The 15457-nt window shown below is 35.3% G+C and overlaps 1 protein-coding gene across 1 annotated transcript; it reads left to right on the top strand.

The window, feature by feature from the left end:
• Position 1: 1 nt before the first annotated feature.
• LOC117117323 (peroxisomal biogenesis factor 3-like) lies at positions 2-12380 on the top strand (the record flags this gene model as incomplete). The annotated part of the gene is given in 12 exon segments (XM_033261597.1): positions 2-185; positions 1653-1784; positions 3324-3405; positions 4035-4078; positions 4221-4342; positions 5513-5588; positions 6123-6177; positions 6627-6715; positions 7588-7789; positions 10432-10554; positions 11021-11117; positions 12046-12380. Coding segments are annotated over 12 exon segments (1182 nt in total). The 5' UTR covers positions 2-112.
• Positions 12381-15457: the final 3077 nt, after the last annotated feature.

The following is a 15457-nucleotide window of genomic DNA, read 5'->3' on the forward strand; positions in this document are numbered from 1 at the left end:
AAAGGTCAAAGTTTATATTTAGCGATAAATAAAACAGCGTGAGTTTTCATCAGAAAGGGTGAAGCATACGTTTGATTTCTTAAAAATTCTGTGTTTTAAAGGATGGTTTAAAATGTTTGCCTATTTAAGAGACGTCTTCAGACGCCACAGACGAAAGTTTATTTTCATTGGCGTCTTTTCAGCAGGTATACTGGCATGCATGCAAGAAGGCTAGGCTAGTCATAAAAAACTAGGCCTTCCAAAAAGACAAGGCTGCCAGATTAGATTTAATCCAGGACTTGGATAGCCTTTCCCAGGGGAGGTTGTGTACCTGTGTTAGGCGGTTTCAGAGATTTCACGTTAGACGAATTTGTAGGCACGAGACTATTCTTATGAAAACTCCTCCCTAACCAAGTTAGGTCCCGTCCGGGCAATAACACAACCCCTTCCACACCCCCGCGGGAAAATGCTTTTTCTAGATCTCTTGATCTTCAAATGCATTCTTTGCGACTTAGTATTATTATTCTTACAACTGAAACACTGATAAGAATCTGTTGTTTTTTTTCATGAGTTTATGCAAGGAGGTATTACACTAGACCTACCTATCTATGCGAACTGACATGTGCCACACACATGCCATGCCATGGTGGAAGCCCACGGGTGGCAACCCACACTGTAAAGTTTTTTAGTTTCGCAGATAATTTATATGTAAAGATTAGGTCAAAGCCTAATTTTCGGGAAAATCTCTGTGGAAATTGGCCCTTATTTTGCGAAATGCGTAGATGGATTTTTAGGATTTCTTGCGCGGAGGATATATTTCTCGTGCAGGCCTTGCTATACAGTCTGTATGGCATCTGCCAATGTGGATGTGTTCCTTGATGTTTTCAGCCAGTGATTTGTAGAACAATATATTCACTGTGTTTTAGTGCATCTACTTTGATTAGATCAAAAACCTAAACACCCATCAAAATTTATAAACTAAAAAAATACATATGATACCATTGAAAAAAAAATAATAATCAAAGGAAGGAAAATAGTGAAACAATTGTTTCATACACTACAGTAAAAAAAATGCCATATTTTTCACCTTGCGATTGTGGGCTGAAAACAGTCATCACAATCAACTAAAAAAATAGCCTGTCATACAGTAACATACTTTTTTAATATTAGTATATTAAGTTTTCAAATAGTTTCTTCTGGTTTGCTTATAATGATTGTAGAACTGTTTAATCAATGATAAATAAAGCACAATTTGATGTAAACTTACTGCGAGCATACATTTTTTTTTTGTTTTTTTTTTTCGTATTGGTGATCTTGTATACTGCTGTTCAGTGTTTCGTTGTTTTGGATTTATTGGTACAGTTTGCATTCAAATTTGAAACCAGTAAAATCGGGTAGTCTCAGGGTTTGGTCTCTAGATTTGGGTTAGATTTGTGTTAAAATGTTAAAGATTGTTAGTTGGTGTCCTTTGAAAACATGTATTTGTTAAATTTGCTTTAATTGTATTGTACCTACTTGTTCATATTATTGACTGAATAAAGAATGAATGAATGGCTCAGGAGGGTCTCGGAATTGGAGGGGGTTTTGAAGGGTGTATTATAAATGAATGAATTTTACTTTCTATATTCTTTATATTTTGAATAATGTTCTCTATGTTTTTCACTACAACTTAGCATCTGTGTTGTTGTGGAAGTATGCCCAGCGGAGGCTAAAGGAATGGCAAGAGAACGAGGCTGCGGAGTGTTTGGCATTTGCCAGGAGGCAGCATCACTTTGATAGCAATCAGAGGACGTGTAATATGACAGGTTGGTGAGAATTTCAATTCATTTGCTAACAGTAAGATAAGATAAGATACACTTTATTGCTCCAAGTCGGAAATTCAGTTCTCGCATTAAAGTACAGTAAAACAATTAAAAGAATGATCAAATATAATGAACTATAAAAATTACAATGTAAAAAAGATATCAAACAACGACCATTAAAACATGTACCGCTAGTTACTATTTATAGTCAATATGTTTGTAGTCAACACCATCTTCAGGCTCATTCACGGGGAAGGGGGTACACACCTATGTGTACACACCCTCCCCCCCCCCAAATTTCCAAAGGTCCACATTTTCCGGGATAGAAAATTCAAGACTTACTCCCGCACCTTCCAGAAGACCATCCACCACACCTCCTTGACCAATCAGAGCAGTTTCCAACTAAGATTGACTTTTATCTGTTATCTTTATGAAAAATTAATTACAGAGTTTAGAAAAATCATATTAGGGCTGAGAGTGCCATTTCTGGCCATCTAGAGGTGCCATAATCATAAATTTTCTTACCTCAGCCCCATCCATAGTGGGGCTGAGGTCGTATAGGTCGTCCATCTGTAAAAGTCCATCCCTCCCCCCCCCCCTTATTTCAAATTCCTGGATCCACCACTGAAAACCGCTTAATCTCTGTCCATATCCCTTTCCCCTAATTTATTTTTAAAAAAAAAGTGGGAAGAAAGAAAATGATATTAAGTCTGAGAGTGCCATCTAGAGGGTCCATAATCATAAATTTTCTTACCTCAGCCCCAACCATGGTGTGGCTGAGGTGGTGAATCGACTCTCCATCTGTGTATGTCCCCTGGGCCCCCTCTATTTTATAATTCTTAGATCCGCCTCCGAAAACCGTTTAATACTGTTCATATTGCATATTCACGTTCATGTAAGACCTCAAATTTTCTAAAATGTCTGAGCTCCATCCCTTTCCAATTGACACCAACAGGGCTGTGCCCCTGCCCCCTCCCCACCAATACAAATCTTGTGTACTGTATGGCCTGCTCTTGCCTGTTTCTAACTTACATACTGTTGTACCCCATTTTACAGAAACTCCAAAATTCTGCCTTGTTATCATCATCATATTGTTGTTCATATTCATCATGTATTACATATTGTCACCAACATCGTCATAACCAGATCAATTGCTGTATACAGTAGTTTACATCGTTATCAAAATTATTGTTATCATTGTCATCAGAATTTCGTTACCATGCAATATTGTCATCATTATTATCCCCAGCATCATTGTTATCCTCATCATCATTTTCTTTGTCAATCATCATTGTCATCGACATCATTGTCATTCTCATCATCATTTAATATCATCATCATTTTAATCATCAATATCATCATCATTCATCATCATTTTCATAATAAATTCTCAGGAGCATCATAAAGATTCATATTGTAGAAAAGTGTACCATTTTAGTCTGAACATGTTTGTATGAAGCTTGATCCTACATCACACATTTTTGTCTAACATTGCAATTTCTATGATGCAGTCAATAAACCTAAATGCTTGCTTATTCACAGTTCTGGCGATGCTTCCTACAATTAGACAGTCTCTCACTAAAATACTAGATTCAGATGACTTAACACAGCAGCTTAAAAACAGGTTTGTATATATTTTAGAATATTTTATGTTATTACTTTTAGAATACCTGTGACTAACCACTACCTCTGGTACTCCCATTGATAGAGTACAACAGTCGTGTTGTCACAATTCCAGGTGGTTACCGCTTGACGTTGGTTATCGTTCATTACGCCTGAATGACTTCGTAATCTTAGTGGTTTAGAATAGGCTTTCTGGAATAAGCATTTTAAAACCTAATAATTTACCAAAGTTACTAAAAACACAAAAGCTCACTTTATATTAGTTATCGAACATACATTTAATCAATTAAAATTTACAAAGAAAAAATAAGATACAACATCTTAATAATTAGGTTAGAAATTGGGATCAGTTTTTTGTCAGTGGGGAAAGTGGCGTCCGGTTGAACAAATTTTGTGTCGCCGATAGCAACAGAGTAGTATCACTTGGTAACGTGACGTAACACTGTAGTACTCTGTATGGAATGAAGTTCAATAGTTTTTTATGAGTGTAAAGCAAGCAAAGAGACTTACAACGTGTCACTTGCTTCAGACGGATCATAGACTCGTTGATGTGGCAGCTGCAGATATACAAGTGTAAGCCTAACTCTACTTGTTTTTGTAATTTTAATCAAAATGTATTTGATCTTACAGGCCTGCAAATAAACTTGAAATATGGGAGCAATTAAAGATAATAAGTGAGTATATAAAATCTGGCCATTTTTGATAATTGATTTATAACACATGCCTTTCAACATTTGATGTATTCTATGTGAAATACAATGTATGACATATTTTTCATTTGCATCTTTTTGTATTGTATTACCCTGATTTTTTTAGGTTTTAGCCGTCCAATTGCTGCTGTGTATAGCTTGTGTATGGTTATAGTGTACTTGCGAGTTCAGTTAAATGTCCTTGGTGGGTATATGTATTTGGACAGTTTCCACGGTAACAATGGCACAGTAAGTTTATAATATTTCTTCTATCTAATATTAAATATATGTGAAATGTGATAGGTTATAATTGTCAATACATTCTAAACTTTTTATTCACCCAATAGCTCAGTTCACACTTAATCAAGTTTTGTTGTTCCAGTAAAAGGTTAAAGATTATGCATTTATACCACGCAAAATACGAGGGTTTCTATGAGCAAAAAAAAGTGAACAGATGAAATTGGAAAAACATGCAGAAGAAGAACTCCAAGCCAGCACCTTAATCACAGTATCGGGATAAGCGCCAGTTGAGTCTCGGCCATGCCAGGACTCAGGTGCTTCCTATCCTGGTAGAAGAAGAAATTATCTTTGATTTTTCCCATGTATGGGCATGTGGTGATATCATATTACAGCAAAATACTATACTTGTCATGTAAAACATGATAGTAATCCACAGCCAGTTGTTGCAGGAATAGTTCAGTGTATTTATATTTTTTGAATGCCATGAGGCAAGACTTTTTTTATAACTTGTTTAGCGAATCCACCGACTGCAGATATTGATGATTTCGAATAAAAATAAAATTTTATTTTTTGCCATTTAGCGCACCCGTCTCCGCGAACAATTGGAAATTTCAGAAAAGTGTTTTTTTAATTTTATTAAGCCCTCTGCTTCCTTGAAATCTCCAATTTAAGATATGTATATTTCTTCCTAATTATGTAAATTTGAAGCATTTAACCATCCTATTTTACATTCACTATATAAATTTTATTTTTATTTTCTCCTCAATCTGGATGATTTTGGAAAAATTATTTGCTAAATATAAAGAAAACAAAATAATATTTTTATTTTTATTCTGCCCTCCTCCGATAATAAAAAAAAAATAAGTATGCGAAACAAGGAATAAAAAATGTCTTGCCTGATGATGAAATTGCCTGTTCGATATTCTCTCTATGAAGTTTCACATAGTAATGTAATGTTATGTAGTTAGATTCATATAGTGCTTTATACCGCAACAGTCTCAAAGCACTCAAGATGTAGTCTATCTCTTAATACATAGGCGTACAGGGCTTGCTTTAAATTTTATGTGTTCCGAGAAAGAAATCCACTCTTACAGAATTCTTTATTAGCAATTGTAGTCTAACTACAATATAACTTTCAAAAACTTTAAAATGATGTCATGTTTCTATTTTTAACCACAGATTCATGGCCAATCGCAGGCCACGCCTGAAATACAGAAGCAGTACCTAGCAACCATTCAATATTTGATGGGAAATGGTAATTTTCCAAGATTAATTTAACATGTCCATGGCTACATGCAGTCCTGAATTAAACCGTAAATCATTGAATAAGCATCGCAGTGCTTATAACATTTTTGGAGGCTTAGTGCAGTGACTATTTGATTAACACATATTGATGAAGCGTTTTCCATGCCCGTTCCTAAGGTTACCAATCTCACATATTTCCGTAGTTCTGTAGGCCCTACATAGTAAATAAATGTTTTTAAAGATGTGCTTGTATCTTCATTGTGTTTTTAATTCATTTGAACACTGTATATATTGTATTTAAAACCCTGTTTCTCAAATTGTTTATTACACACACAGTAATATGCACTCACGATTTGGCGGCACGGCGCTTTTTTGAGAGAGATGCTTATTCGAAGACTTACGGAACTTGTGCATGCAAGCATCCAGTAGAGAATTGAATAATTTAGTTTAGGAATCTATTTTGAACTTCTTTTTCATTTATATTTTCATGTAAAACTAATTTCTGATTGTTAAGATATTTATTATTTCTGTAAATATTTTTCAGGTTTGAAGGACATAGTTGAGGCTACTAAGAACGCAGTGGAAGAATGTATTGGAAAGTAATAACTTGTCTTCTTCTACTCTAGGCCTACTTCTTCATCATCCATTTATTAGCAAACTTCAAGGTCAAAGGCTTCTGCTGCTCTTGCTCTAGCTTTAATTACATTTAAATTGTAATTGCAATGATGCCTAGATTTACAAGTGTCTTATTACTTACTCTCGACATTAACGTTGTAACATAAACAGTTCATTAATTTTATGATGGAAATATATATTAAAGCAGTTCAAAAATGTATATGTTTATAACATTCAATATAAACATTCTTGATTAACAATAAATAATAATCATGATAATTTAAATATATACTGCTTAATTCTGTTTCGGGAGGCTTATTACATTAGCTTATAAAGTATGCGTGCATATGGTTCTGACCCCCTAAATTGTACTTCCTGTTAATGTAAATGAAAATTGTTTAAAATAAATTAAAATAAATTTGGTCTATTGTAGAATGTCACTGAAAAAGAGCTTCCAGCTGCAGGATCTTGAGCATTTGCTGGGTAAAATCAGGAGGAAACTGGAAGTTTGGGACAATTCTGGTAAGTTGCACTCCAAAATTGTGTCTTGTACTTGCAAATTGTGGAGGCGGTTTGGCGCAATGTGAAATGGTTTGGTTCTCAACCTCGAGGCTGCGGTGTCAATGTTTCGCTGCATTTTGCATGTGTCCTTGAGCAAGGCACTATAACTACATTGCTTCAGTCCACCCCGCTGTATTTGGGTATCAACAAATTGCTGGGAGTAATCTGTGGTGGATCAGCATCCCACCCAGGGGGAGCATTGCGCTCTCATTCACTTCACGCTACTTGAAACTGGGGATAAGCCTTAGCCCATATGAGCCCCATGGCTTGGCAAGGATACATATTTTTTTAACTGGCAAACTGTTCTTTGAAAACATTTCATTGTTGCTGGAATCTCTTTGATACGGGTCATAGTAGCCATTCTTGGCTTTTTACATTGTATATGGTCATTTAGGAATGGAGTTGAATAGATTGGTGGTTAAGGTGCTTGCCTTCCAATACCATTGTCCTTGGTTCAATTCCTTCCATGGTAACAGGATTTTTTTCTCACAACCAAAAAACAACTCTATTCCCTTTTAATTCCTGTCCAGAATCTCAAATTTTATTTGACAAAAACATGTGACATGCCTAAATATGGTCATGATGACATCACACCATGACCATATGTAGCATATCATGACTATATATGGGCATACAACAGCTTTTTGTCAAAGGAAATTTGATAGTGTAGACAAAGCTTTGGCCTCATATAATTATTGTGACTAAGGGATTGTCACTTGAAAACCGTGAAAGTGATTAAAGTTTGCTAGTTGTCATATCCTTGCCTGTTGTGCCTAAATATAAACGGTATAGTTAATATGTTTTTCTAAATTATTCTTAAATTTTCTTGGCAGATTTTTCTAATGGTAGTACAAGTTTAACAAAATACTTCCTACCTCCGGAGGAGAATGGTGGCCTAAATGAGGAAGAACTCAATGCAAAGTGGGTTGAGCTTCAGTCAGAGGAAGAAACTACAATTGTAGATGAGGCTTATATATCTCAGAATCAAGTAATGTTGCACAGACTCTCACAGGAAACAAGAGATATGATTGAAAGGTAAAGGTTATTGACAAGTACATACGTGGGGGTGGGGTTTTGAAATTTCCCCCTCCCCCCTTTTCCAGGAATGTTCATTTAGATTTAGTAAAAAGTACCATTTGCATGGAAGTTGTTGAAAATCTAAAATTTGGCTTTTTCGCCTTGTATTTGAGAGTCATTTCATGGGGGAAGACCTAAATCTGGGGGAAGACTTAAAGCTAGGGGAAGACTTAAAGCTAGGGGACTTGACATTCCCCCTGCCTTGTTTTCCACTTTATTTTCACGGAAATTGGCAGACTTATTTTTAATATGCGTGGATGGAATTTTTTCTTTATGAGATAACTCTAAATCAATTTACACATAATAATTTCAACCTAAACAGAGTTCCAGAGTTTTCACCAACATTTCGGTACTTACCAATACCAATGCCTTGTATTGAAATAAGGAAAAATAGAATAGGCCTACAAATATTAAATGTATTTGACAGTTATGCAACTAATGCTGTGGTTAGCACTCCCCACTCTTTATCGCCTGGTAGATCTGTCCATGGAGGTACCTACATGGTCTGTCCGCAATAAATGAACAAAGATTTAACTGAAATTAAAGTGTTATAGTGGATAAAAAGCCTTGCAGAAGCCAACACAGAACTTAGTTTAGAAAACTTTTAACATTTAAAGTGATAGTACGCTTTATCCAAAGGTGACGGAACCAAGGGGTGCTGCGTTATGGAGAGTAATGTGTGACCGGTAATGGTTTGCAGTCAGTTGGTTGTTACCATGCACCAGTGATGTTGGAGTACAGCAACATGAAACTAATTATGTAATGCATGAATGAAGTTCGGGGTTTATCGGGTAGTGAAATGATTATTGTACATTTTAAGTGTTACAGTTACTCCATGCATAAGTGTAAGCTAAATTATGGTGATTGATTAGTGAAGATATGGAGACAATTATTTTGTAAGTACGGTGCTCATGAGCCAAGAGGGGATGCAAATGCTCTGTGAAAATGAGTATGCCGCGGTACTCATTTTCACAAAGGAATACATGCAGCTGGTTAGCTAACAATATGCAAATGTTACATGAACACCTGGGAAGGAAGGTGCAATATCACATTCTGTTGCCTAGCATACATCTGTACTTTAGCGTGGGGGTGGGGGAACGGTAAGAAGTTGGTTAGCCAACAATATGCAGATGTTACACGAAAACCTGGGAAGGATGGCACATCACATTCTGTTGCCTAGCCTACTGATGTACTGTGTAGTGTGGGAAGGTGAGGCTATTTATTAGTAAGACTAGGCTTAAGTAGACCGTGCAATTATATATGATAGAAAGTACACTTTCGAAAGAAATATATTAAAATTAAAAAAAAAATTAAATAAGAATAATTCAATTGTAGACATACCTTGATTAAGTATTATACAGTACAATAAACAATGTGGTTCTTGTAGCCCTAGCTAGGCAAGGCATCCATGTGCAAAGCAGTGGTGTTTATCCATGAAAAAAGCACGCCGGGAAAATTTGCCTTACCAGGAAAAGGTGACGTAATCTTAGGACGTATGCATGTTAACTATATTGTGAGTGTGACGTTGCCAAAAAATAAAAATTTTCTATTGTAACAAAAATATTAATAACTACAAGGTTTGTGGGCTTAAATTCCATAATACGAATTAAGGATAGCACCATCTCCTTGCCATACAAATTACAGCTTCCACTGATATCTCAATCGAGAAATACAGGTAGCAAATCTGACTACAGAACCAAATCCAAATTTCACGTTCCACTTCTGACTTTGAGATGTGCTTCGCACACGCTGCTAAGGGCGGCTTTCTGGGAACCCTGCGTCAGAGCATGATAACTTATTAAAAAATGCTTCAAGCTTTATTAATTTGTAGACCCATTTCCAAGTGTAATGCAAAGCATATTGCATCCTGATTATTCATAAATCATATTTTATTACTTATTGTTTATCATTCACAGTAATAAAGTTTTACAGTATTTCCAAATATATGCAAAATGTAAATATAGCCACTGATATTTATTGTATTATTATGTATTCGTGTTCCTTGCAGTTAATGGAGGCATATCAAATCATCTAGTTATGGCACTGATAACAAATTGAATTTTGATCATGTTATAATTTTGCGGAAGTCCTACATTGATTTTGAAATATTTTAGTGCCCACTTCTCCCCCACCCTCCCCACAACCACTCTTACTTTAAAGCCTGGAAAACTTGCAAAATGCTTCCGATGGCTATGCAATAATGATGTAAAGTATGCACTGTGCCACCAATAGTAATAAAAATACCAGGGGTCACAAGTCTCCCAAAAGTTTGGGGGAGTATCCTGAAAATTGGGACGGTCACCCACACTCTTGCAAGCAAGCAAAAATCTACCGAAAAATAACACACCTCCTGCAAATTTGTAATACTTGCATTTTTTTACTACTGTATTATCATTTGTGTCTGAGAAGTCAGTGCCATTGAGTGTCACAACTAAAGTTATATGTGTTAAAGAAAGCTCATTTGAATAGATCTTTTGATCATTTGAATAGGATGGTTTAACAGAAGCATGTTATCTTTTAATTTTTTTCTGCATGTGATATCTGCCCTTACTTGCTATGTTAATTGCATTTATTCATCTGCGGTATCCTTTTGCGTTTAGTGCTGATTTTTGCCAAGTATTGAACACCTGTTTGGACACTGCCTTCACACGGCTGATGGATAACATTGCCTGTAGTTTTAAACCAAAACCAGAACAGACACATTTTGATGTTCTTTCAATAAGGTTAGTTCACAAAACACTCTATTATTTCTAAATTAGTTATTTATTTAAATTTCATCCAACAGCAGGCTTATATTTTTGAATTTTTCTTTTTGCTTAATCCAGTTGTCAATTTTTTAAAAGTAGGTTTCATTTTTAACTTATCGACATGACACGTTTCGCCTACTTTTCTTACCAAAATTTAACAAATGGATTAACCAAAAAGAAAAAAATAATGAATATTCTGTTGAATCCAAAAAGTATTTAATTTTGCAAGAAAAATATAGATTTCTTTCTTCAAAATGTTATTGCAGTAGCGGTTGTAATTAAAATTAAGAAGTTATTTTATATGTTCTTTAATAGTAAAAACTAATTAAAAAAACTCTTTTTTGAATCTACATTAACATATTGGTTGATGTTAAAAATGTTTCAATATCTGTGTCTTATTAAATTTCTTTTTGTTTTTGTAAATTCTGTATTTTGATCAAAGTCCTTGCGACACAAGTTTACCACTAGCTAAGTTGATTCCTGTAATGAATGGACAAGTTCACTTTATCTGCGGGGATAGTCCTAACCACTTTGTACAGGTAAGGTATTAGCGAGCTTCTGTTACCTCGATGTGGAACAAGCGACCAAAAAAAGCGTAAGGTGTTTTGTATGACGTCCCCAGGTTAGGCTTGTACATACTCGTAAACCAAGATTCAGCTGCTGGATCCCGAGCAATAAATCAAGATTCAGAAATTGATTGTATTTGCTACATTTTAATGAATGGTTATTCATATCAAATCATTATGATATTACATTGAGGAAATCATCAATTAGTCTTCAAAAATGTTCGCGTAGTCAGTCTTTTTTGTCCTACAATATGCCATCGCCATTCTTTCTCATTTACTCAGTCGTGTCACCACGGCCCATGTAGGTGCAAGTTCATACAAAATTCAAATTCAGGAACATAACAATGAGATAATGAAAGCTTAACATTTTTATTGTGTGCAAATACAGTACTTAAATAGGAACAAGAAATTTTCTTGGAAAAACAATTCTCAAATGACATAGCAAAAGCTCTCTAATACACAGTAATTTACAGTGAAATAAAAAAATGAATATTTTTGCTAAATTATAGTGTACTTTAATCTCCATTCAGTTAAGACTCTGAATATATGAATACATAATTACTTTGAATTATTTATATGCCTTACGCTTATTTATAAATATTGATTGAACGAATATGACTGACTGAGTCCTAATGATAAAATGAGTAAATTTGAATTTTACTTCAAAGAAAGATAATTTATTTATGTAATATATAATGTATTTCTAGATTCATCGATTGCTTAAAGATATTGAATATTTACCAGTAGTCTAAAGGTACTGCCTGGTGCCAGTTTTGCATGTATAATGTTTAGATTTTTAATTTAATGCAATTTAAATGTGTGATATACTCATTCAATCAATTTTGATGTATACGCTTCTGGGACTGCTGATCAGCCATTGTTGTTTTTCTCTGTTTTCCAGGAGCTTTTGTTAATGGAATGTGTGAAAGATTTTGCTGCTAATGTATACGAAGCTTTCAGCCAATCAGAACACACAGCAATACCATGAAGCCATTAGCCAATCAGAGCACTCCACAATGTGAAATTCTATGATATATGTACCCAAAATTCTGGTATTTTTGAAAGATTATATTTGATGTACATATCATGCATTTACAGTGATACACAGTGATGTATTCCCTAAGTGTACATTAAAAATGGCTATGTATTGTATCATAACTAATCAGTGATGACAAGCTTAGCATGATTACATTTTGTAAAAGCATGAATAATTGATTGCAAGCTCAGTATAATTATCCCCTGTCCGCACAATGGCACATATTGGCGCTAAAACCAGGCGCGTAGTCAGTGGCGTCGAGAGGGGGAAGGGGTCGCTGCCCGGGGCCTGGGTCTACTGGGGGGCCCGGACCAAGATGAACAATTTTCGGGGTAAGAACAAAATCTCCATAGGGCCCGAGCCCAAGCCAGGATGAAAACTTTGTTGTCAGATTTAGGAGGAGACTTAATTTGGCGAGCGGCCGAGTGGGGGTCCCAAGTGAAGGGGGGCCCCATGTGAGGTGTTGCCCCGGGGCCCGTACTGGCTCTTGACGCCACTGAACATAAGTAAATACTGATGACATCACAGTATACTGATGTACAGTTAAGCGAATTATGATGACATCAGAGCACATGAATGCTGTATGCAATTCATGATAAACGAATGACATCATATCACAGTGGGTGTTGTGGATATTATAGCAAATAATGAATGACACCACATTTTGTGGATGTTGCATTTAATAGATAATAAAGCGAATAATGGTTTGTTTACAAAATACTGACAGATGTTGCTTGTATTTTAACTTATAAGGGAGTAAAAACATCACACCACAACTTCAATTTTGTTTTCATGAACGCGCACCTTTGAAAACTGTGCCATTATAACGACTGTCAGCTGTAGATTTTTTGCTGACTTACCAAGCAGCTTGTGAAGAGTTTTTAACTAGATTAGGTGTCAACAACAATCTGAGTTGTGGAGTTCACTGAATTTTAGGAAGTGCCATTGTTTATTGGTGGGGGGGGGGGAGATGGGAAACATTGAATTGGAATTATGCCAATTAAAATTATTTCAGAATCTGAGAGGAATATGCCAAACTGAAAAATAAAAGCGATGGCCAGAAAACTCAAAATCTCCTTAGAATTTTCTCAAAAGCCATAGTATAATGTGGGTAACTATGATATTACTAAATTGTCATACAGTCAGTTCCATAAATTTGGTTTATAAATAATTACTGGTATATGTAGCTGGTTCTTTAGTCTTAATGAATTTTTCAGTAAACATTTATTTTTCGGGAATAAAGGAGGTGTTAGATTTGCCTCCAGAGTTTCAGACATTGTTCTAAGCATGTATTAATCGACATGATTTGTATTTTATGTGTGAACAAATATAGTGATTTTTAACATAATGATAGTGTGATTGTTTTGTTTGTTTATATTTGATAAAATGCAAATGAATGATTTTTCTCCCATATTACTAAGGTAATGTTTAACTTTTGCTTTTTCTATGATGATAATTTTCCTTCTTGACTAAAGCCTTGTACAAACTCACATTTTATTTGAAAAATATGTGCCATATCTAATTATGGTCATGATGATGATATAATGATTATGGCATTCTCAGACTTGCATTTTAACGTAATATCCTTTTTCCCCATTTATTATTTTTTATAATTTTGAAAAAAATTAGAGTGTCGGGTCGACAGGGGTCCACTTGAATTACGCCACTGAATTGAAATCATCAGATTAATCAATAATTACTCCTGTAAAACCGAATATAATTGAGGGGCCAGCTGGCGTTTTTGTCTTCAAAAATATTATGGAAATTATTTTAATAATTAATTTTAAGTCTATTTATGAATGGGCCCTGGGCCCCAGTGCTTTGTACTGGCTGCACACTGCTCGTAGCTACGCCACTGAACATATGTGGGGTGCGGGAAGCACACTCCTTACCAACCCCCCCCCCCCCCCCCCCGTTTTCTTTCCCACAGGAAATTTTTTAAGCAAACAAATTGAAATTAACACAAATATGCATTGGAGTTTACACAAAACGAATTGGAGATTAAATCATTTCTTGTTCTATTTTTTCTTTGACAGTTAATTTTCAAGATTACTAGATTTACATTGAGATATATCTTTAAACTAAAAAATAGCAGCTAATGCTTTTTTTTTTAAAACTTTGATGCAGATTGTTCTTAATGGCTTGAGCAATAAATCTAGATTTAAATTAAATTGTACAGAAAAACAAGTGCCACTTAACAAATTGAACACGAAATCGTCATAATGCACTCTTAACATGTTGTTACTGCATTTCTGATCTCTCGAAGTCCGCGTTGAAACTCTTCGAACGATATACAATATATAAATGGATTGATGGTTAGGTTAGAAGCAGTCAACAATTCAGTTACCCTATGAGAAATCGAGTTAAGCTCAAAACATTTGCACACTTTATGCACTAAAACATAAATATAGTTCGGTCCGATTGTTACGAGAAACGCAACTGTGACCTGCATAAGGGTGACCAGTAAATTAATCTTCGCCCTTATTAACAGGCCATTTTTTCTGGCCTGTGATTTTGTTGTCAAATCCTTACCAACAGTTGGCGATCTATGTAGTTTCCACAGAATGGTTCCATAGCAGTATCCCATGATAATGGTTGGTATTAGCCAGTTCACAAACAGTGAAACAGTTGCCGAGGGAATATCCGCAGATGTCACTTTATAACGACATACTCCTTGATATATCTCAGTTGTTATAAACAGATGAACGCCTATAAGCAATCCTGCTAAATGTGGAAGTATTAGAGAGAGTACAATACTGTTCTGCTTAAAGATCTCAGGCGGTAAATAATTGGATGCACGACTGCAACGTAACGGTCAACTGTAAGCATGACAAGGTTGTAAGTCGATACTACTGTCGTGTACCAAAAAAGACTTCGAAATTTACAGAATATGATCCCGTCAGTGCCAGAAGGAGCGTCATTGCTGTAGAAGATCAAGAACATCAAAGAGCCAATCATGTCAATGAAGGTCTGATGGAGAAGTAACTTTAGCGACAGAGACTTCTTGTAAATTCCATTGTAAAGGAACACAAATATGACGACGAAGTTCGCAACGATACCAACACCAGACACTAACCAACGAGCTGTGTACAGCACCAGTGTGTCTACCAGACCACCATCAACGGTTCCTGAATCATTCATAACAATTAGCTGACATCTGCTTGTAACAGTAACAATAATCAATATATTGGAAAATTTGAAGTTCTGAGTTATAATTTCGTAGTAGGCCTACAATGCGGTTCAAGTACATATAATTTATCTGTTGTTTTTCTTTACG

This window comes from Anneissia japonica, unplaced genomic scaffold (assembly GCF_011630105.1).
Source record: "Anneissia japonica isolate Jap-2015-1 unplaced genomic scaffold, ASM1163010v1 scaffold7587_len162328_cov177, whole genome shotgun sequence".
NCBI lineage: Eukaryota > Metazoa > Echinodermata > Crinoidea > Comatulida > Comatulidae > Anneissia > Anneissia japonica.